The sequence below is a fragment of the Metopolophium dirhodum genome, chromosome 7 (genome assembly GCF_019925205.1).
Source record: "Metopolophium dirhodum isolate CAU chromosome 7, ASM1992520v1, whole genome shotgun sequence".
NCBI lineage: Eukaryota > Metazoa > Arthropoda > Insecta > Hemiptera > Aphididae > Metopolophium > Metopolophium dirhodum.
The window spans coordinates 10563707-10585565 of NC_083566.1; the positions used below are offsets into that span (position 1 = coordinate 10563707).

General features: G+C 27.6%; 3 protein-coding genes across 3 annotated transcripts; 1 reads left to right on the top strand and 2 right to left on the bottom strand.

The window, feature by feature from the left end:
- Positions 1-924: 924 nt before the first annotated feature.
- Positions 925-4166, bottom strand: LOC132949553 (probable nuclear transport factor 2). Its single transcript, XM_061020499.1, has 4 exons — positions 3925-4166; positions 3689-3760; positions 1558-1656; positions 925-1484 (listed from the first exon to the last, which is right to left on the bottom strand). Exons 1-4 carry the CDS (start codon positions 4030-4032, stop codon positions 1371-1373), a joined length of 393 nt encoding a protein of 130 aa, XP_060876482.1. The 5' UTR covers positions 4033-4166; the 3' UTR covers positions 925-1370.
- A 7778-nt stretch (positions 4167-11944) lies between these two features.
- Positions 11945-14220, top strand: LOC132949528 (uroporphyrinogen-III synthase-like). Its single transcript, XM_061020470.1, has 4 exons — positions 11945-12465; positions 12745-12945; positions 13022-13269; positions 14008-14220. The coding sequence occupies exons 1-4, from the start codon at positions 12273-12275 to the stop codon at positions 14128-14130; spliced, it is 765 nt and encodes a 254-aa protein (XP_060876453.1). The 5' UTR covers positions 11945-12272; the 3' UTR covers positions 14131-14220.
- LOC132949527 (zinc finger MYND domain-containing protein 10) lies at positions 14101-20607 on the bottom strand. The gene is made up of 11 exons (XM_061020469.1): positions 20469-20607; positions 20283-20391; positions 19911-20024; positions 18597-18730; positions 18377-18520; positions 18119-18240; positions 17898-18046; positions 16535-16672; positions 14847-14950; positions 14343-14462; positions 14101-14275 (listed from the first exon to the last, which is right to left on the bottom strand). The coding sequence occupies exons 1-11, from the start codon at positions 20549-20551 to the stop codon at positions 14227-14229; spliced, it is 1266 nt and encodes a 421-aa protein (XP_060876452.1). The 5' UTR covers positions 20552-20607; the 3' UTR covers positions 14101-14226.
- Positions 20608-21859: the final 1252 nt, after the last annotated feature.

The following is a 21859-nucleotide window of genomic DNA, read 5'->3' on the forward strand; positions in this document are numbered from 1 at the left end:
CTTGGTGACCACAATTATTGAAGATATATATTCGTGGTTTTCCTGTTCCCCCACGTAACTTTTTGTTATTACTTATCGCTGATTGACTTAATGTTTGCCTTTACTAAACGTTTAGTGTCGACCATTGTGAGTGATATTCCAGTTATGAAATAATAGTTTGTTAACTGTTAAGTGAAGTTGACCGTGGAGGAGGAGTGGTATGTTAAATGCTTTACCATATAAATTATGCAAAATTGTGATATATAAATTAAGAAAAATTGTGATATACAAATATACTGTCACAATATTCTTGAAATTCTCTATCACTCTGCTGGAATTATTTGCTGAAAAGACGTCCATCTGTTAATATATCACAAAAAAAAACTTACTTTCATTTTTATTCACTCATGTAAAAAAAACTCATACAAAGCTATACCAGGGAAGAACTCTTTATTCCTTAGTAGATAATAAATAAAATCACCACTCTTACACCTCTATGACTATCATCTTGCAGTGTGATCCATCTCGTATCTAGAAATTTTTTCAGGGGGGGGATCCAAAGCCCCTGGATCCCCCTTCTCAGATACAGCCTTGAGTATGTGCGTCAGCCTTATTATTCAGATTTATTTAATGATACCACCTTGAGGAATAGTGAAATCCTCAATGATACGAGAATACCTTTTCTAAAACACTGGATCAAAACCTTATTAACTCATATGACAAAATGTCACACTATCACACAAATTTTGTGATATATAATATATAATATGATTTAATCAAATATTTATTATCATTTATTGAACATATTTTTCTCAAATTTTTAACACTAAAAATATATAATATGTATTATAAAACTTGTAATATTAAATTTATTTTTCAAGCTTTAAAATTAAAAAAAAAATATGATATGAAAGAACTTGATAAGGAACAAATAAAAAATACAAAATTAGTAATAGTTGTATTTATAGGTTATACAAAAATACATCATATTATTTTTTAATATATTCCATAATTATTCTAAATTTTGTTTTTAATTTAGTTGTTTAATGAACACTCAAAATAAATAACTCTTAACAATTTTAATTCTATGTATTTGTGTAAGTAGAGACAGACAATTAATATTAATCAAAAATATAAAATCTGTTCAGTATTAATCTACATTAAAATTATAATTAGTTAACATGATACCAAAAAAAAACTTTCAAGTAAAATTTATTCCAGCAAATCAAACTTTAAGAGATAAAATTAATTAAATTGAGGATACAATTGTTTTTTGAAAAACTATACACATTCATGCTTAAAAAATTGTTTCTTTTATAATCATTGGTTACCAAAACTGATTTATTGACAACACATAAATGACATTAAACATAATATAATGATACAATGTCTTACATAGTATCATGAATTCCTAAACGAAAGATGTCATGGGCACAATAGAAAGTACTACCTACTGATTTTAATACAAACACTTGATTAAATGGATGAGGTGGATCTTCATCACACTGGAATATAAATTATTAATTAAGTATACATTTTATTAATAAATAAAAAAATTAATAAATAAATAATTTTTACCTGTAAACGACCTAAGACATTGATTAATATACCACCATCAAACATTGGCTGTGAGTCCACAGATGTTACAACTCTATTGATTTTTTGGAAAGTTAAACTCTAAAAAAAAAAATATGACTCATCAAAAAATTATATACATATTTAAAAATACTAAGAACAAACTTATCATCTATGATAAAATGATAAATAATTTATATTTTCTTAATTTTACTAATTGTTAAATTGAAGCCAAAATAAATCTAGTGTGTTTCAGTGAAAATCTTTTATTGAATTTCCAACAGTTTAGTATCAATCAGCATTAATTGAAGAATTATAATCTTGATATTTAATCTTCATCAAATGTTTACATTAAATTATCTTTTTTAACTTGATTTTTGATTTAAATATTTGGCACTAATGAAATTAATTTCTTTTCGTTCCAAACAATTGATTATGTTGAAAACGTTTGGTATCTGTCACAAGATTTCTAGGGTTGTGGCGCCTTGCAGCTATAACCACATACCTCATGTTAGCTCTGCGAACTATATTTTAGTCAACGGACGTGGAGAATCTCAACCACTATAGACTATAGTCACTACTTGCCATGATTGAAGAAGACAAACCCAACCGACGTACAGCCGCAAGATGTCTATGATCCAATGAAATACATGGAAATTCCAGGCTAACCGTGGGACGTCCGGTAGTCGATCAACCCGGAGTTCCATGCCATTAATATCCCACGAGTTGGTGGCCTACATTTAGAATAAGTCAGTCTCGCAAGGCGGCTATTCCATGAATTTTAATGCGTTGTGTTGTGTTCATGTAAGGGAGCCATCCAACAGAAAAGTGGCAAATATAGGAATTAATTTCACTATAGGCCAATTTATCACGTCGAGCGTAGCATCAATATAGCCATAAGTAGAAATAGAGCCAGCACAATTTTATTTTATTAATATAAATTTATTATATTTTAATAAATATTATGTAAAACTAATTTTAGATTCTGAGCAGAGCGAGGAAGCTAGTGGTTTTACAATGTTTTTTTTTTTTTTATTATTAAACAAAATTTTTACCAGAAGGGGTGCTTTGAATTCAACATATTACATATAGCATCTATTCTTATCTCTTTTAGCAAATTGGACCAAGATGATACTTTAGAGTTCATTTTTCGATGTTCTCAATAGTTTTATAACACCACGGGAAAACCTACCAAACTATTGCTAAACTATTTTTTTTTTTAACACTTTCGAATAACATCTAAAAATATGAAATTTTAGGAATTTATATTTATTTAATTTACTATTGAACATAAACATAATTTATGTATCTGTTTCAAATTATATAATATATTTATTGCTACAATGCTACATATAATTACTAATTGTTATACTGATGCTCTGCTCAGAATCGATTTTCATCGAATGCAATCATTGTAATCAAATCAAATACTGTAATAATACACTATCCCGCCTGAGGACCAAAGGGACGATGGACAAACTTCCAACACGGCTGATATACTCCACCTAGCTGCACTTCCCACTTGTTATATATATATATATATATTTTTAAATATTGACAATTTCATCTATAATTATTAATTTTTTACTACAATGATCACCATCAAGCAATTCCTAACAATCTGAAATTTCCTTGCTGATTCCTCAAAAATGTTTTTAATCAATTTAATGTTGAAAAATCATTGCGAACTGTGCAAATACAACAGTATTTCTATTTCAATTTCTAAAATATAGACCGACCATCAATGTATGTAAACATAACTCTTAAGCATTGGTGGTTATCACTTATCAGCAAGTATACAATTTAAAATTAAATTCCAATTTTCATAATTCATACAGATTAGACTATCTAAAAACAATAACCACAGGTATGTCAACAAAATAATTACGGCCCACGGGGTATGGAATGTAATATAGTATTAAGCAATACAATGTTTCAATTGAGCTTGTAATTTCACTAGGGGCCTTCCCACTATACACCCCACTGCCGAGATACCAAGATTTATTATAATTTGTCATGTAACTAGTACTGAGTGTATTTTGAGCCTTCGTGCTTAGTCATAATATATTACATATACAATATACCCAGTGGCGTATTTCTTAAAAAGATAAAAATTTGGGTTGATTTCACTTACATTTAATTTTTCCATTATTTTAACTGTACCCTGTAGTTGAACACCTTCAAAAGTCATAAAAGACGTTTCTGGCTGTAACAAAAACAAACATATTTCGGTGTGAATAATTAAACTTCGAACGCTGTGAGAACAAACAATCAATCGTATTATACTATAATAGTATTTAGTAATTAATAATAAGTTAGTAAATAATAAGTAGTAAGTAGACATCACACCACGTTAGAAAAAACACTCACGTTATACATGGCGGCTAGCGAAGGCCTCTGGGACGGGTCGTCAAATAGCACGTAATATTGTTGTACAAACCCCTTTCCAATAGCCTCATAAGCTGGATTCAAAGACATATTGTGAGCTTAATTGAACGGCAATAGTTATTTACGAGTCCGACAAGAAACAATGTGTAACATTCATTCGCAAGTTTACCGTGAGCCGTGAGACGACGTGAGAAGCGAGTACAAGCACAGACCACAGAATACAGATAGACGTTAATTTTTTTTCTATTACCAGGGTCGTGGTTAACAATATGTCGTGTGATAACTGATAAGTAAAAACGGTATGCGTAAAAAGCGGGAAGATTTGATTCACCTTTTCTTCTTTTCTTTTTTTCATCTTATTATAATTTATTATTGTTATTTGTTTATTTGTTTCCATACGACCATACACATTACACATTGACGCACAAACAAAGTTGTATTTAAGGGGTGGTTCAGGAGAGGAACAGTACACTGGCATATTGTGTTGGTGGAAGATAACATTTTTACGGTGACAATAAAAAAATAAAACGATGTTTTCGGATACGCTATGGAATATTATAATTTAATAATAAATATACAGGGTGTGGCAGTCAAATCCGACGATTTGAAAAAATAAAAAAAATAGAAAAACAATTTTTTTTTAATTTTTCGCCAAACAAATAAAAATTACACAAGTGGAATTGTATGTTATATATTAAAAAACTTAATTTTTTAAAGATTGTGTCAGGCAAATGCCTTCCTTGGTTAACCACACATTATTACTACCACTACCATTTAATCTATTCTGTGCCACTACTACAGAGTGCGGCATTCAAACCCGACGATTTTAACATGAACTGGTGGGCGTGGCTAAAGTTGTCGTGATGGTATGTTCTCCTCGCTTTTAAATACCTGGAATTTAGTAATCATGGAGCATTGTCGATTGAACAGCGTGCGTTCGCGGTAAAAGCGTATTACAAAAGTAATGATATATGAAGTAGTAATGTGTGGCTAACCAAGGAAGTCATTTGCCTGGCACAATCTTTAAAAAATGAAGTTTTTAAATATATAACATAAAATTCCACTTGTGTTAATTTTATTTGTTTAGCAAAAATTTAATAAAAATTTGTTTTTCTATTTTTTTTTTTTTTTCAAATCGTTGTATTTGACTGCCACACTCAGTATAAATAAATTGTGGTATCATATTAGTTCTCAATGCCCTTATCTACAACCATGGAATATATTTTCGGCGAAGTGAAAGTTTTTTTTTTAGATGAAAATTAATTGTCGGAAACCATTTGTTTTTATGGTATATCCTTACAAAGTTCACGATTTTCGCTGTTTTGCGTAGGTACACACACAACACTTATAGTTTACCGAGCTTAAAACAAAAAAAAATTGAAAAATTCGCGTGGACGCTAAATTAGATTTGTTCCCAATAAATTATTATAATTATAATATGTAAATACCTACATAATTTATAATATATTTGTTTTTTGAAAGTGTACATTGGGAGAGGGGGGGGGGTTGAATTTAATAATCAAACTAAGAACATGGCCTGTGGCCAGTGTCCTTCCTCCTTTCGTTGGCTATTTTATGATATTTAAATTTTTATACAATTTATAGCCATTTTTAAATTGTAATGATTTACACGCTTATGGCTTATAACTTTAATAAAAATAATCAACTTAGGGATCTTATAAGTTATAACTTCGTAGGTCTTAACTTAATATTTTATAATAGATGAATTCTGGAATTCCCTCTAATATTAAAAATTTAAAAATAATAACACATGATTGGTTCTGCCAGAGACCAGGGCATAGATACTGTGTTATTGAGGTCAAAGCCGGTGACTGTGGCTTTGACACAGACTTCTAAAATATATTGCACGATGTAGATAATACCATTGAGTACAGTATATTATATTCAGGGGCGCTATTTAAGTTTTATAATAGGGGTGCCAAAATTTAAGCAGGCCATTTTTTTTTTGTCAGGCCACTTTTTAAAAAAAGTAAATACAGATATTGTTTATACTGGATACCCCCACCAACAACCACCGGTACGTGACGTGCGTGCAGTGCCGTCAGTCTGTTGTGAACTTAATATACAGCCAGTTCCAATTAGCACCACTATAATATACGTATTTACGTACAATTTATTTGAAATTGGGCTCGGGACGGCCGTCGGCACATTCTAAATTTTAATCCAGGCCAATAAGACACAGAACAAAATAGGGGAGTTAATGTATACCCTGCTCCCCCCTCCCCCAAATGGTGCCCCTGTTTATATTCAATGGTAATATCAATGACATATTATACTAGAATTGACCAGGAATGACATAAAATATCTGAAACTTACGTATGCCCATATATGTCCATAATATAAATCTGCGAATTTATCAAAGAGATGATATAATAACTTAGTATAGGCATATAATAGCCTCACATTGTCTGTCTCTCTCACACACATATTGGTATCAATGTACAGCTATCATTCCTTGTTTATTCTATAATTATATGTCTATGACACGGACTAAAATATAAGTAGGTAAGTATTTAAAGTGTTGATGGGCGGAGTGGAGTGGTACGGACTACGGAGTGACCCCTCAAAATGTTTGTCACACTACTCCGCTCGACTATAAACTTTAAATACTTATGATTCATAAACTACTCGTCCTAAATTCGATTTGTATGTATCAAAATACTTAAAATAAATATTCACTTTGGAATATGAAATTAAAACTATATTGTCATTCAGAAAAGTAAAAAACTTAAAAAAAAATATTTAAAAATTTGATTTTTTTAGTAACTTGAAACTATGTAAAAAAAATGTTTTGAAATATTGTTTGTTCCATAATAAAATAATCACTTTGTATATAACTTGGATACTTTCGGATTTCATTGATTAAACCATTGTTTAATGGTATTTGGTTTAAATTTTTAAATTTAAACTAAATACTTTCTTCTTATGACATAGGTACTAAGTTACTCCACTTCTTAATTTCAAGTTAAATTGATCATCCGCAGTGGGTAGCAACTAGTATTTTAAATTCTGAGTGGAACGATAAATGTATTTATTTAATAATGATGTGTGTTTTTTTTTAAATTTTTTTTATCTAATTTTTTTTTTGTGTCTGTTCTTACCTTTTAGGACAGTGAAAGTGCTTGGATTTTCTTGAACAGTAACTTTTCTTATAGGAAAATGAATCTAGTTGGTACTTTGGGTGGTCAAAAGTAATTATTTAAACGTCAAATACGACGTGAAAAACAAAAGAAAAATTAAGGAAAAACGGGAATTTTTACTCAAAATCTGTTTTTGAGAAAATCGATTTTGGTTTTTGGTGCAACTTTAAAACAAATGACCGTAGGTACATGAAATTTTGACTGAATATTTATATTAGCATTTTCTATACACCATAACATTTTCAAAATATTTTGACTTATTTTGAGCTGTTTACGGACATTTTCAGTTTCTATTTTTTTTAGTTTTTTTTCTATAAATATCAATAAAATTTTATTTGAAGGTTAAAAAGCTTGAAAATGTAATAGAAGACTCTTGGTATATTGTTTCAAGATAAAAAGATGAAAAAAATTTTAATTTCATTGTCACAAATTTTTTTATAAGCATTTAAAGTTCAACATTTCAAATATTGACAAAATACGTAAAAATGACGAAAATTTGCAAATTATTTTGAATTAGAAATTCATAAAAAATTTTCTTTTTAAATCTAAGATTTTAAAATGTAATACAACATTCCTCATAAATTTGTCTACCTTTATCAAAAAAAAAAAATGTCCACAAGAAAGTCAAATTAAATGTTTATGAGCTTTTGAAATGACCACGTGAGAGTATTAGCTTATTTTTATTATATTTATTATTTAATTATTTATAAGTCAACTTAACTTGAATTTGATTAAAAATAACTCGTTATTTATTAATTTTATATCAATTAAAATAAGTGAAGTTAAAAATTAAGCTAATAAAAATTGAATTTAAAAAAGTTAAGTTAAAAAGTTAAAATTAACTTAACTTTAACTTTTTAACTCGTTTATGCACAGGCTTGCCAGTTGCCCGCAACCGAATGTACCAGTTGCCCTCTATGTAAATATGTAATAATATATAAATATATATGTAAAATAGGAGGGTAAATATACAAATAAAAATTATAATCATTTTATACTATTTTTTTTTGTTGAAAAATTATAACATTGAATGTCACATAATTATAATATTTATTATTCTATTGACTATATTGTATTCATATTATTTTGTTAGTAATTATTATTTATTACAAAATACAATATTAGGTATATATAATTCCAAGCGTATGAATTTTTTTCTATCATTTTATACTATTTCACTTTATTTTAAATAATTTTATTTATTATTTGTATATTTACCTCCCCTATTTTACGCGCTATAGTGCTATAAATATTAATTACATTAATTGAGGAATGGCCTAATCTTAGGCGATTTATAACTATATCCTGTTTTCTGGAACTAAATGATTGATTAAATCAATAATTTATGATAATAAATCAATGATTAGGCAAACCTATATAAGTAGGTAGGTAATTTGTAGGTTAGGTTAAGGTAGGTACCTACCCTAATAAAATAAAAATGTGTGGGGCTTACATTTACTTTTTAGACTAAAATGAAATATTTTTTGGCATGAACAATCTGTTAACTGGGCGACGTAGAAGCATGCATATACGTTTACTCCCAAAAGCGCGGTGTCTGCGAGCCCGAACAGTCTAAAGGCCGTCTTCATTTCACCACGCCAAGGTTCTGAAATATACGCTGTGGTATATACGTAGTCACGTAGGTACTTTTTTTGCATATACTATGCGCCGGGTAACACCTTAGGTTTGCGCGATGTATTTCCAACAATATAAATTATAATATTATTAATCTTTATATTTTATATACATTATACAACTTATATATTTTAATAGTATATATATTAAATATTTTGCAATTATATATTTTACTATAATTATTATTTTTGATTATAATATAATATAATAATATAATTTAATATAAATTGGTTGTTATCAAGACTTACAGTCATAAAACGTACTCTTTTCTAGTTTTCTGGAAGTTTTCAAAACGGATTATACTTAAAAATATTGCACTGTTGACAGTGTTGCATAGCAGCTGCTTGATCAACCCACATGACATAAAATAGGAATATTATTCATCTATTTTTAAAAAGTTTTTTCGAAAAACATGCAATATATTTAACGATGAATCGTTCTACATTTGATATAGCTTATAAGATTAACCATTCATAGTTCATACATATGCGGATGTAAGTACCTATATATAGGTACTTCATAATTTTTTTTTATTGAAATCGTGTAAATAATTTAATTAAACATTAAGCAATTGGGTATCATTGCAGGTATCTAGGTGGCACACGGTGGCAAAATGCATTATAAAAAACATAAAATAAAATATAAAATTATTGTTCAAGTAGAAGCTGTAAACGGCAGTTTATTCTAATTTATAATCCAATTAATGTAATAAATATTAAATTCATCATTGAATGCTTATTCAGGGGTCAATTGGGGATAAATACCAAATGTATAAATGTAAATGAAATTAAGAATAATTAAAAACACTTTGTGAAAGGAAAAAAAATCCTTACAATTTAAGCAAGAATTCTCATAAATTGATCTTACAGTAGCCTAAAAATACCAAAAATACATTTGTACAACATTTATGTACTACAACTACCAAATTAAAATTTTGACAACATTTTAATTCCCTATTATGGTGTAAGTACTAGGTACTATAATACAAACAATAAATTATTCTTATATTATTATTTACTAAATACCTAGAATGAAACTAAAAATAAACATAAGATTACATACTGAGTACCTATAATATATTTTTTTGGGAGGACGAAGTGGCCGAGCGGACTAAGGCGTCGGTTATGACGCACACCCGCGCCGGTTCAAACCTCGATTCATTGGCGGAATTTTTTTTCGGGCAAGTCACAGTGTCCGGAGAGAAGTGCCACCATATTCCACCCTATGGTAGATACCCATACGCGTGCCCACTAAAAAATCTGCCAAAACAACCACACGTGTTTACACCTACAGTTCTCTCCCACACAGTTTAAAAACCACCCAATGGCCTAAGTTGCTGCGGGTTAACTAATAAAAAAAAATATACAGATAAACGGATTTCCCCTTTAGCATTAAAGTAACAATACAACAATACAATTAGTATAATAGTAAGAGGTAAGACAATAATTAATAACAACTTATAAATATTATATGTATTATAAAAACAAAAGTAAAACATTAAAATAGTAAATTAAGTTATTAGTTATTACAGTTATATCTATTATATAACAGTTTATTAACACTATATTTTAACAGTAATTTTAAACAATAGGTACATTAAAACAAATTATCATCGAATGAGGACCCTCATTGGCGAGTGATATCATACGTCTTAGAGGCTCATTTTGTAAATGATTTGTGTTGACGCTAGGAATATGGAAGGTTTTTGAGAACGAGTTGCATACGAAGTGACATTAAAATAAACATATTGTTCAAAATGTATTAGAATTATTGTAAGAACTATGACTGTCCATTTAAAATGTCTATTATTGAATATTTAGTTACCGAACAATAAATATTATATTAAGTTTTAAAAAATTATTTTAAAAGTTTAATAGGTAAATTAAATAATTAAAAATGCTAAATAAAAGCTATGTACCAGGCTGTAAGACAGGATACGCTAGTGGAAGTGAAGGAAAAAATATTTCATTTTTTAGAGCTCCAAAGATACTGTGACTATATTAAAGACAAAAAAATATTTACATGATTTTTTATAAATTTTAAGTAGGTAATTACTTAATATCATTACTCCACAATAATATAATAATTATATAGAGTATTATTATTATTTGGTACCTAATAATAATTTATACACTTAGATAAATTATTTGTACATAAAATTATTTTAAGTAATTATTTCAAGATACGGATACTAATACTTTAAATTTAAATATTATGTGATAACTACCAACTTATATGTATACTATTTTATGTATTATACTTAGGCACATTGCCTATTATTATTAATGTAATAGTGTCTTAGATATATTTAAATATTTTTAACAGAAGGCACCAAATACCAATATTAGGTAAATATTGAATCAAAAGTAAATATAAAGAAGTAAGTATATATAAATAGATTTGAGTTACTTATAATATATAGAAATTATTAAATTTGTAATGGTCTGTATTCTGTTATCTGCAATTTTGCTATAACTTTCAATTGTCAACTTCTATGCAGTTGAATAAAGTATATCATAAGGCAATAATTGATTTGCAATATGAATACCATACGTTAAAATTATCTTATTGAAATACCAATAAATAAACGTAGGTACACACAGGTATTTTCCATCACAAATACAATATTTATAATATTTAATATTTTTGATTCATTGCAATAAAACACAATACCCATGTGTCTAAAATATATATAGTGTCTAATGCAATTATTCAAACACCCGGCCTTCGAAGCTTGTGGTGCTCCCGGTGGATATTATTTAAACTACAAATTTGCCGTCGAAAACTAAGCCACTTTTTTTCTCCTGGCCAAGCTAAGTGTTATCACTTATCACCTTCTCTTCTCCGAGTACATCGTGATACCTACCATTGTATGGTATTTTTTATGGTAAATAAGATTAATTATAATTTATCTTGTATTGTATTTTATTATTTCTAAACCTGTTGTTTTTAAAAAATATTTTATATAAATCATTTTACATGTACTATTTTATTTTACCATTAAAAACGATGTTATTCCTAAATCCTAAATCTAATACATACCTACATTTTGTATAATGACTGAAATTTTTGTCTCCCGATAAAATGGCGGCAGTCCATGACAGCTGCTGCAGCTGCAGCTGAGCTTCGTTTGATAATAATGTAAATTACTTAGGAGTTAGGAGTACCTTATCAGCAGCTAGTTAGTATCCATCACAGGTATAGTGGTGGTCCGTGGTATCCATTCTTCCCACGATTTAAGATATCTTAAATCGTGATTCTTCCATAGTTCTATTATCTATGCCTTATGGTGATATAAAATCTTAGTTGATAATTTATTTTTCAGTTATTCAAGTTCAATAATAAAACTATAAAAGTAAACTTTATACTTGTATTAGTGACTTGTATAGGCTATACTTGTATACTATATTACTACTACCGTTCACGTTTAAAAATGTTCATATTTTGAATTTTTTTAAAAGTGGTTTATGTATTATATAGTAAATTGTTGCTCTCCAACCGAAATTGAGTTTTACTTTACTATACATTTAAGTTATGTCTCATTCTAAATCTAATACCACTTTCATAATTTTTAAAGCTTATTCAGAAGAAAATGAGCCAATAGATCCATACATAACTATTTTAAAAAATCAGGGATATGAAACTCAGTTAGTCCCCACTTTAGAATTTGAATATCATAACTTTGATGCGCTTAATCACAAACTACAAAAGCCACAAGATTATTCTGGTTAGTATAATTTTTCATTATTATTTACATTACCTACTATGTATTGTTTTGCTGATGACATTAAAATTATTTTAATTTATCATGATAGTAAACTATTTTAGTATACCTACCTACACTAATTTCTATATTTTATCAGGTAAATCAAGACTAATTAATTGAAATTAACTTCACAATTATATTTGCAAACATTTAAAAGTACATTTGTTTTGAAAAAGTACCTATACAATTATTTACCATATTAATTCATTATTAATTTTTTTTTATTTATGTTTAATTTAGGTATGGTAATAACTAGTCCAAGATGTGCAAGAGGAATCATCAAGAGTTTGACCGGTAGTAAGCTAGATGAAAATTGGCAGAAAAAACCTGTATTTGTTGTAGGAGAAACAACAGCTCGGCTAATAAACAAAGAACTCGGTCTTGAGCCAATTGGGGCTGATAGTGGCAATGCTACAGCTTTAATACCTACTATTTTAAAATGTACAGTATTAGAAAAAAAATAAATACCTTCATAAGAATTATTTTTATTTAATTAATTCATATTTTTAATTTTTAGATGAATTAAGTAAACCTTTATTAGCTCCATGTGGAAATCTAAACATTAATATACTATCGGATAGTATAAAATCTGTTAAATTTGAGAATATAGAAGTTTACCGAACTATACCACATAATAATTTAAAGACAAATTTAAATATGGTGTTGAATCAAACTAAAAACCAAATAGGAGTTATTTTTTTTAGTCCTTCTGGCTTTCGTGCAATATTAGATTTGATGCCCAAACAATTATTTAGTCAATTACATGTAAGTATAAGAGTAAAGGCTTAAATAATGTATTTGAATGAAAGATACAATAAATTACTTTATCTCATTATACACATTTTTTTATTAATATTGTTTGATAAATATCACTTTTTAATTATTTTGATCATTCGGATTATTAAAAACATGATAAAGAAACTCAAGGTAAATAAAATAACATTAGAACGAGAATAAATACTTTTGTGAAACTCCTCTAAGTTTAAAATGTGTTTGTTGCTTGTGCTAATGATTACTGAGGTTTGAAAGTATTACTTGTATTATATTTTATTAATTTATGAAATTTAAAAACACATTAGTGTTGAATATTTTGTTGGAACCAGTGGTGTAATAACCAGTGCATATAACTGAACCAAAAAAAAAACAGATGGCTTTGGTCTTTGTGATCTTCCCATTTATATTTTTTTCTCGATACAATTCCCATCTTACATAACTTCATACGTGTCTGAAGCAAAAATTGCCTCATTTTAAAGTGAAAAAGATGTGGTAGAGCTAAATAATCATGATATCTATCTCTTTGGCTTCATTTTATATTTTTTAGAGGGGTTAAGCAAATTGAATTACAATATAAAATACGATTGCTTAAACAAGCATTGTTTTGATTTTATTTTGTGATTTCTGCATGACAATAATGTAGTTCAGCAATTATAAGATATTAAAAAATTGTGTTTAATCAATACTTAATTTATTTATACTTATAAATATTAATTTTACTTTTTACAGATTTTTGCAATTGGCCCTACCACAGGTGCTGCTATTAAGGAAGCTGGTTATATTTTAACTGGGGCATGTGAAAAACCAAAACCAGAGTCTATGTTAGAGATGATACAGACATTTATTGAATAATACTATACTGATACTGATTTATCAAAATTAATATATAATACAAATTTACAAAATAATAAATATATCCTAAATAACATGGAAAATATTATATTTTAGTTACTGACAAATGATTTTATGTTCATCCCAATTGGTTACTTGGCATTTCCTGAAAATAAAACAGTAATTTATTTTAAAATTTAAGTTCACTAAAAAAATTTTTTTTTGTTTATTACCGGCTGCAATACCATTGTCTTTTACATTTGGAGCACCTATTTTTTGCTGGTTGTTTACAATGAGCACAGATATTTTCTTTAGCCTCGAAATGATCAATATTTTCATATGTTTCACTCAATCTAAAAAAAAAAACAAGGAAGTCGCTCTACTATAAGTATTGATGGAGTAGCTAATGGATGTGTTAAATTTGATTTCAATGATAAATCATCTGGTCTACAAAATAATTCTACAAATTTTGTCGAAATTTGAAAGTTCATAAAATTTAACTTGACTTAAAACTGAACTTTTTTTGAAATTCTTGTAGGAAAATTTTTGTTTTGTCTTTTTAAATTATTAGTATAAATAATTTTTTACTAGAACCAATTTTCTATCAGAAATCTTTCCGGGGATTCAACTCTTTGTCTCTGTGCATTTTTTCTACTTAAAATAGTGTCTTTAGGAAAAAAAAATAAAAACAACTAAGACAATTATAGCTCTACGAATCTAAATTGTATGATACTTACGATTTAGCTACATCATATGAGTCATTTCCAAACAAATAAGCTACTTGAGTTCTTGCAATTTTTTTCCATTGTTTTGAATAAGTATTTAAGATAGTATTCCTAATCTAGTTGAAACAAATATTAACTTTTTTAAAAAATACTTTAAATATTTTTGTTTTTAATATATTATTTTTTATTTACATTGAACAGAGCAGGGCAGGTAAGTTCATGCATTTTACTACATTTTCATATCAATCTCTATGTTGTTTTTCATGCTATAGGTAACATAGCATTATGTATTTTGGGGATTCAGGGATTCAATATATGAAATTTCACTATGCATACAATTATATTATAATTGAATATATCAAGGTTTTCAGGATATTTGATCTATTTATACAAATTTTTTTGTATAAAGAACATTACAATTTTTAAAGCTATGGTTAATAGTTTTTATGTAAAATAATAATGTTTTAGTAGCCATTAGTCAGTAGGTGCCTATAATCAAAAACATAAACAAACACAGTTGAATTGTTGAAAATAATATTTGACCCGCAACTACAATATAAATTATAAACAAACACATGAAAAAAAAATGAATTTATCCATAGAAATTAAAATCAAAAATAAGAATAAGATAAGACTAAGTTTTATAAATAAATTTAAATTAATATCAATTTCACCAATAAAAACAATGAATAAACAGATATCAGTAAGTATTATAATATTGGTCAGTTGTTCTCCCACTGAATCCTAAAATTAATATAATTTTTTTCATATGATGATGTTTTATTTTAAAATTAAACGTTTTTAATAACTGTGTATGATTGTGCTGCTATATGGGCGTGCTCAAGGGGGGCTATCTATTGATTACGAGTTAAAAGAACGATGTTGAAAAAATTAATTGCCGAAAATCATTAGTTTTTATGTTACAGCCTTAAAAAGTTCACGATTTTTGGTGTTTTACCGCGCATTCGTACAACTTAATATTTTACCGCATGTTTGGAACTTTTCTGTTTTACTGAACAACCTTTGTTTAAATTTTTTTTGTTTTAACGTACCTATATGCATTAAATCGTGGCTGAGTCATGCTGAAAACTAGAGAGAAGTCTGAATTTGGCGGCCAGACTTATTTTAAAGTTATAGCTAATTCAAATATTTGAAATTTACGTACCCGACGTATTTATGTACCCGGCGTGGTCACTCGCTTGCTGCGCTCTCTCGGACAATTAAAATCAAAAACATCCCTATACTTGTTATGTAAAACCAGTAACCACTATAGGTGAGTGTCAGAATTATTTTTGCATCATACATTTTAAAACGTTTATTTATTTAGGTTTCAAATAAAAATTGAAAATTCGTTAACACAAGACACTGAAAATCGTGAACTTCGTAAGATTGTACCATAAATACTAATGATTTCTGGCAATTAATTTTTGCACCATCGTTGTAATTTCAACTGGTTGTAATAATACATAGGTATGCGAAAAAAAATTTAAAAATTAGCTTGGGCGCTAAACCGGATAGATTTATACCGCGAAATTTACCAAATATTTTGTTTGAAAAAAAAGTTCAACCAACCCCCGTTCCCCCATCCAAATTTCACGAGCACGCCTCTAGGTATATCTAAGACTATTTTATTTTATTTTATTTAAACGTTTTTTAGTGCATGAACTTACAAGCGCTGCTATTTAGGTATAATATCTTACTTCTGCATTTAATTCTATAATAAGAGGTCGTTTAAGTACTGTTGAAACTTCTGTCAAACTCAACTGATACAAACATTGTTTTAAATGTATCAACGGGGGAATTCGGTCCAGAAGGCAATCATTAAGTAAGTGTTGTAACTAATAAAATATCAAAGAAAATAATTAGAAAGGTAGTTAGGTATAAATTACATTATAATCTTTAATTATCAAATTGCATTATTTAATTAATTAACGATCAGGCACGTTTGCACCTATACATGGGGCCATGGGAGAGGTTCAAACATCTCCCCCAAAATGAATAGTTGTGTAATTTATTGATAATAATCATCTATGATACTGTGTCTATATATTTTTTAAATTTTTTTGTTACACTATAAAATATATGAGAAACATTATTTAAAATTTTTAATCCTTAGCTATAAAAATTGCACATTTTATAAATTTTTAACTAGGAATAACCTACAATATACTTAATAAATGTTCACGATTTTGATAAATTTTAACGAATTTTATTGATATTTATAGAAATTAACTATAGGTACTCTATCCAGCGAGAGAACACTCCGATTCTGCGCATCCCCCCACGTCACCTTGCTATCGAAACCGGATCATCTAAGGCAGGGTATTGCGTGGGGTACCAGTTTTTGTCGGTGCGTAGCGCATTCTCTCGCTGGACAGACTATAGGTAGTAACTATTTTTTGAAAACTATTTAACTATCCATACCATATGATATACATGTATGGGAAATTATAAACATTCGGTTAACATTTCAAGTATCTTCGGTAAATTTTTTTTAATTACGAAAAAATAAGAAGATCGTTTCACGAGAAATCGTTAGTTTATGGGTAAATATCCTTTGTCAAAAAAATTTGAACTTAAAACTCTCAATAAAAAATTATTTGACTTTTTAGTAAACTTTTTTTTTATAAAGATAGGAAAACTTATGAGGAATCTTATATTATATTTTCAAATCCTAAATATACTTAGAACAATTTTTATCAATTTCTAACACAAAATTGTTTGGTAAAAAATTATTTTGATGAATTTTGTCAAAATTCTAAATTCAGACGCTCGTAAAAAATCGTTGTGGATTCACGGTCAACTTTTTTTTTAAATTCCACAAACAACTTATGAGGAATCTATTGTATTAAATTTTCAAGTTTTTTGACCGAGCGAAAATGGTGTACATTTAAAATAAATCTGTATTACACTATTATAGGTACCTATATATATATTGGTTATAAATTAAAATATTATAATATGTTTAGACTATATATAAGTATATATATGCTTTTTTTGTATCTTTTGTCGAACATATTAAACATATAAATAAACAAGAAAAAAGTTTCCTATTACATTTACCTGCATAAGATTTTTTTTCCGAAATTGAGTGATTTCATAACTGTTACGTAATTGTTCCGATGTGAAAAATTCATGTAGACTTAACCATAAATGAGCTTCTTGTTTCGGTATAATATTCTCTTTTTCATCCATTATTTTCCATGAATTATCTGTTCAAAATGTACTCCAAATAAATACTAATTTTGCTTATTTTTAATAATTTGGTTGATTCGAGTAGCTACCTTGAAAAATATATTTTTTATCGTTTTCCAACTTTATCCAAGGTTTTACATTTAATAACTGGCATATTAACATTGGTACATCATTATTAGTTGTCATTCTTGTAATAACAGATAACGATAGGCTATGATACACATTCATATATATAAATTAGGTAGGTACGTAGCTAATACTTTTTCTAAAATATAATTGTATTGGTCGCACATTGTATTTAAAACTATTTTAATTTAGCTTTATATATAAATATATTATAAATTTACTTTTTTATGTGTAGTAACATGTTAAACATTATGCCGATACAACAAATTCCCACTTCAAATTGTATTTTATGTTTATGTTCAATTATTTCATCCATTAATGGCGTATCAGATATTTTCGAGTAGATTTGGAAATTATTTGTGTTTCTACACCCGTTATAAAAAAAATAAATAATTGTATACATAATATATAAAATATTTTAAGTATTTTAATCTACAGTACCCAATAGCTATATGGGTGATTGAAAATATAATATGGTCAAATAGATCCAAAGCATAATTTCCTAGTGACTGAACACCTTCCTCGTGAAATAGTATCTTTTGTAACAATCCAACCGCCACAGTTTCATGAAATAACTAAAATAGTAATTAATAATAACTATCCAAAAACTTAATATCATTTAAATACAATTTAAAATTTAAAACAAATTTATATAATTTAAACTAGACCCTACAAGACACAATTAAATCTTTCACCATCTTTCTGGATGGTGTTAAATTTGAATTCAATGATATAATATCATTGTATAAGAAAAACGATTCTGAGCGAAAACGGTCAGTCAGCCTATGATATTACCAAATATATTTGATGATGTTACTGTGAATAAAGTGATTTATATATAACCTATTTACGTGGAGCCTTGTTTTCAATTTTCAATCCTTAGCTATAAAAGTTGAACATCTTATAAATTTGTAACTTCAAAATAATTATTAAATTATAAATTTGATAAATTTTGTCAAGATTTGAACTTTAAATGCTTATAAATAAAAACTGTAACTAAGGACTTTTAATGTTTTTCAAATATCATAGTAACAATATAGTAGGAGCCTTGTATTAAATTTTCAAGCTTTCACTTTCCTACCAGAAAAGTTACTGTTGAAGATCCAAGCACTTTAACTGTCCTAAAAGGTAATGACAGACACAAAAAAAAATTGAAAATTAAAAAAAAAACACATCATTGTAAATTCAATACATTCATCGCTTCGCTCAGAATCTAAAATCCAATGGCAAAATTAGTATATTATTATATTATATTGTATGCTACCTATCTTGTATCGCTATTCTAAGATAGCATACTAAATCATTGTTACCATTTTTTCATTCTATAGTAAATAGTAAACTTTTATAATCTGTATGATACCAATTACCAGATACCTACTATTATAATTTATGTACCAAAAATAATTGTATACAGTACCTATACCTACCTGGCTACCTAACTTGATTATAAATATAAATATTGAATTGTATAATATACTGGTCGCACCAATTAAATATTGTACATATATTTTAAATAATATTTATGTTTTCATACAATCTCATTAATTTAATGAAGTTTTGATTATTAACTAAATGCAGATTGAAAAGAGTAACCATTGTTTTGCTATATTAAACTTTATAATTTTAGTACATACCTATTACCTATATTATATTTGAAAAAAATTGGAAGGATCCAGTTTAGCAGTTACAAACTACAATGGTACATATTTTAAATATTATACCAAATATTAAACAATTATATAATTAAAAACTTACGATAAAATATAATGTGAATGATTGTGTAGGATTTGGTATAATACACAGTACTTTTGGAAGTACTTTTTCTCTCCAAATTGCTACACAAATTGCTTCATGCACAATAACAGGAACCTTAAAAGTACAAATGTATTAAAAGAAAAAAATTTCATTGGACACTTAGATTTCAAACACCATGGTCAGGCCTGGCTCAAGGGCTATGCGACATAGGCCCACGCCTAGGGCGGCACTTAATCAGCACTTTAGTAAGAGGGTGGCATTTTAAAAATACTGATAATATTATATTGTTAGGGGCGGCAAAATTTTATTTTGCCTTGTTCACTTTTTCGCTTGAGCCGGCCCTGACCATTGTTGAGGTAATAGTTTAACTACTTTTCCGTAACTGATGAGCTGATCCTTAATATATTCTTCTCGACCTTCAGTAGCATCCAATGTAGCTTGTTGGTTAAGTTTTTGCAAACGATCATGACTATCGTACCATCTACAACATACGTTTTTTTTATGTACCTATAGTACCTACATACATAGATTTATAATATTTAAAAAATATTGAATTACATTTTTGATCCAAGCTCATCAAGTTTTGATTCCTTAATATGATCAATGAAAAAATCAACTTCATTTTGTGATATAATATCCATTATGCCACTACCTATAGTATAACTTAAATGATTGTTTAATTATAGGTCATTTTATACGATTATACTTTAGTTCTAAGGGGTTTGGTCGATATTTTCGACAATTCTATTTCCCTAGTAACCTATCCATTATAACACAAATTATATTTTTAACGTATTTATTTGTATAAGCAATGATAAATGTGGATATGTGTCGTCAAGACAACTGAATATTATATTTTATTAATAAATGTTAAATAGTATTGTCTACCTATAAGCTATAACTACGTACCTATGTACCTATCTGTTAAAATAAATTAAAAACTCATCTTAATTCTACATTTCTACGGTTGTTGGTTTACCTATATGGGCATAATATTAACTTAAATAATAAAAAGGTGGTTAAGTAGGTAAACGGTCTGATGTACAGTATAGGTATCGGTAAATAAGGTTGGGCTGTATCTTCGATACAATTATTGTACCATAACGTGTAGGGGTGAGTGGGGCAGATTTGAATGCGGGGTACATTTGAATTTGTCTAATATAATTTGTTACAGATTATTTACATTAATAAAAATAGTAATCTAAGTTGGTGACAATGTTTTGTATACCTTATGTGATTATCAGTCATTTTTGAAAAAAATTTTGTGATAAACAAAAATGATAATGTGATTTTCCGGCCTTTTTTAAAAAAAAAAATAGTTGTTTCCATAAGAACATTTTGGAAACTAAAATTCAAAATCATAAGTTTAGAATTAAACATACCTATTCAAAATATTTTTGCCTAGTAATATATTTAATGTACATACATTATTTATAATTATTAAAATTTATATTACGATTATTATTGACTATTTTGGCATGAAGTAATTTGAATCTTCATTAATAGAGTAGATAATAGGTAGAAAATAGTCCTGTAATATAGGTTCTTCCTTCTTGAAATACCTATCTTATGAATGGAATAAACTAGTTTACTGGATTTATGTCACAAGATGTGGATTTATCTACAAGAAAACATCTAAACATAATTTAAAAAAATTGTTATTATATTATATTGAACTATTTTTATTATTAAAATAAATAAAAAGTTTAATTTAATTTAATATTTATTTATGTTTATGGCACATATTCAAAACTACCCCCTGCACGTTCAAATGTACCCCATGGTAAAATATACTTAACTTTAAAATTAGAAATTAAATTGGTTATTTAATATATAAGGTTGTTATGAGTCAAATAGTATTCACAACCATCTAGACTACGGATTGTAATTATCAAATATAAAATTTGTCAAAAAATTAAAAATTAAAAAAATTAAATGTAAATTTCATT

Bases quoted from the DNA above. Each gene is read 5' to 3' on its own strand.
- LOC132949553 (XM_061020499.1), bottom strand. From the start codon at position 4,032: ATGTCTTTGAATCCAGCTTATGAGGCTATTGGAAAGGGGTTTGTACAA. The intron at 3,761-3,924 runs GTGAGTGTTTTT...TTTTTGTTACAG, and splicing joins CGCTAGCCGCCATGTATAAC to CCAGAAACGTCTTTTATGAC. The intron at 1,485-1,557 runs GTAAAAATTATT...TTTATATTCCAG, and splicing joins ATGTCTTAGGTCGTTTACAG to TGTGATGAAGATCCACCTCA.
- LOC132949528 (XM_061020470.1), top strand. From the start codon at position 12,273: ATGTCTCATTCTAAATCTAATACCACTTTCATAATTTTTAAAGCTTAT. The intron at 12,946-13,021 runs GTACAGTATTAG...TTTAATTTTTAG, and splicing joins AATACCTACTATTTTAAAAT to ATGAATTAAGTAAACCTTTA. The intron at 13,270-14,007 runs GTAAGTATAAGA...TACTTTTTACAG, and splicing joins AATTATTTAGTCAATTACAT to ATTTTTGCAATTGGCCCTAC.
- LOC132949527 (XM_061020469.1), bottom strand. From the start codon at position 20,551: ATGGATATTATATCACAAAATGAAGTTGATTTTTTCATTGATCATATT. The intron at 18,521-18,596 runs GTACTGTAGATT...TAACGGGTGTAG, and splicing joins ATCACCCATATAGCTATTGG to AAACACAAATAATTTCCAAA. The intron at 18,241-18,376 runs GTAAATTTATAA...TGTGTATCATAG, and splicing joins ATGTTACTACACATAAAAAA to CCTATCGTTATCTGTTATTA.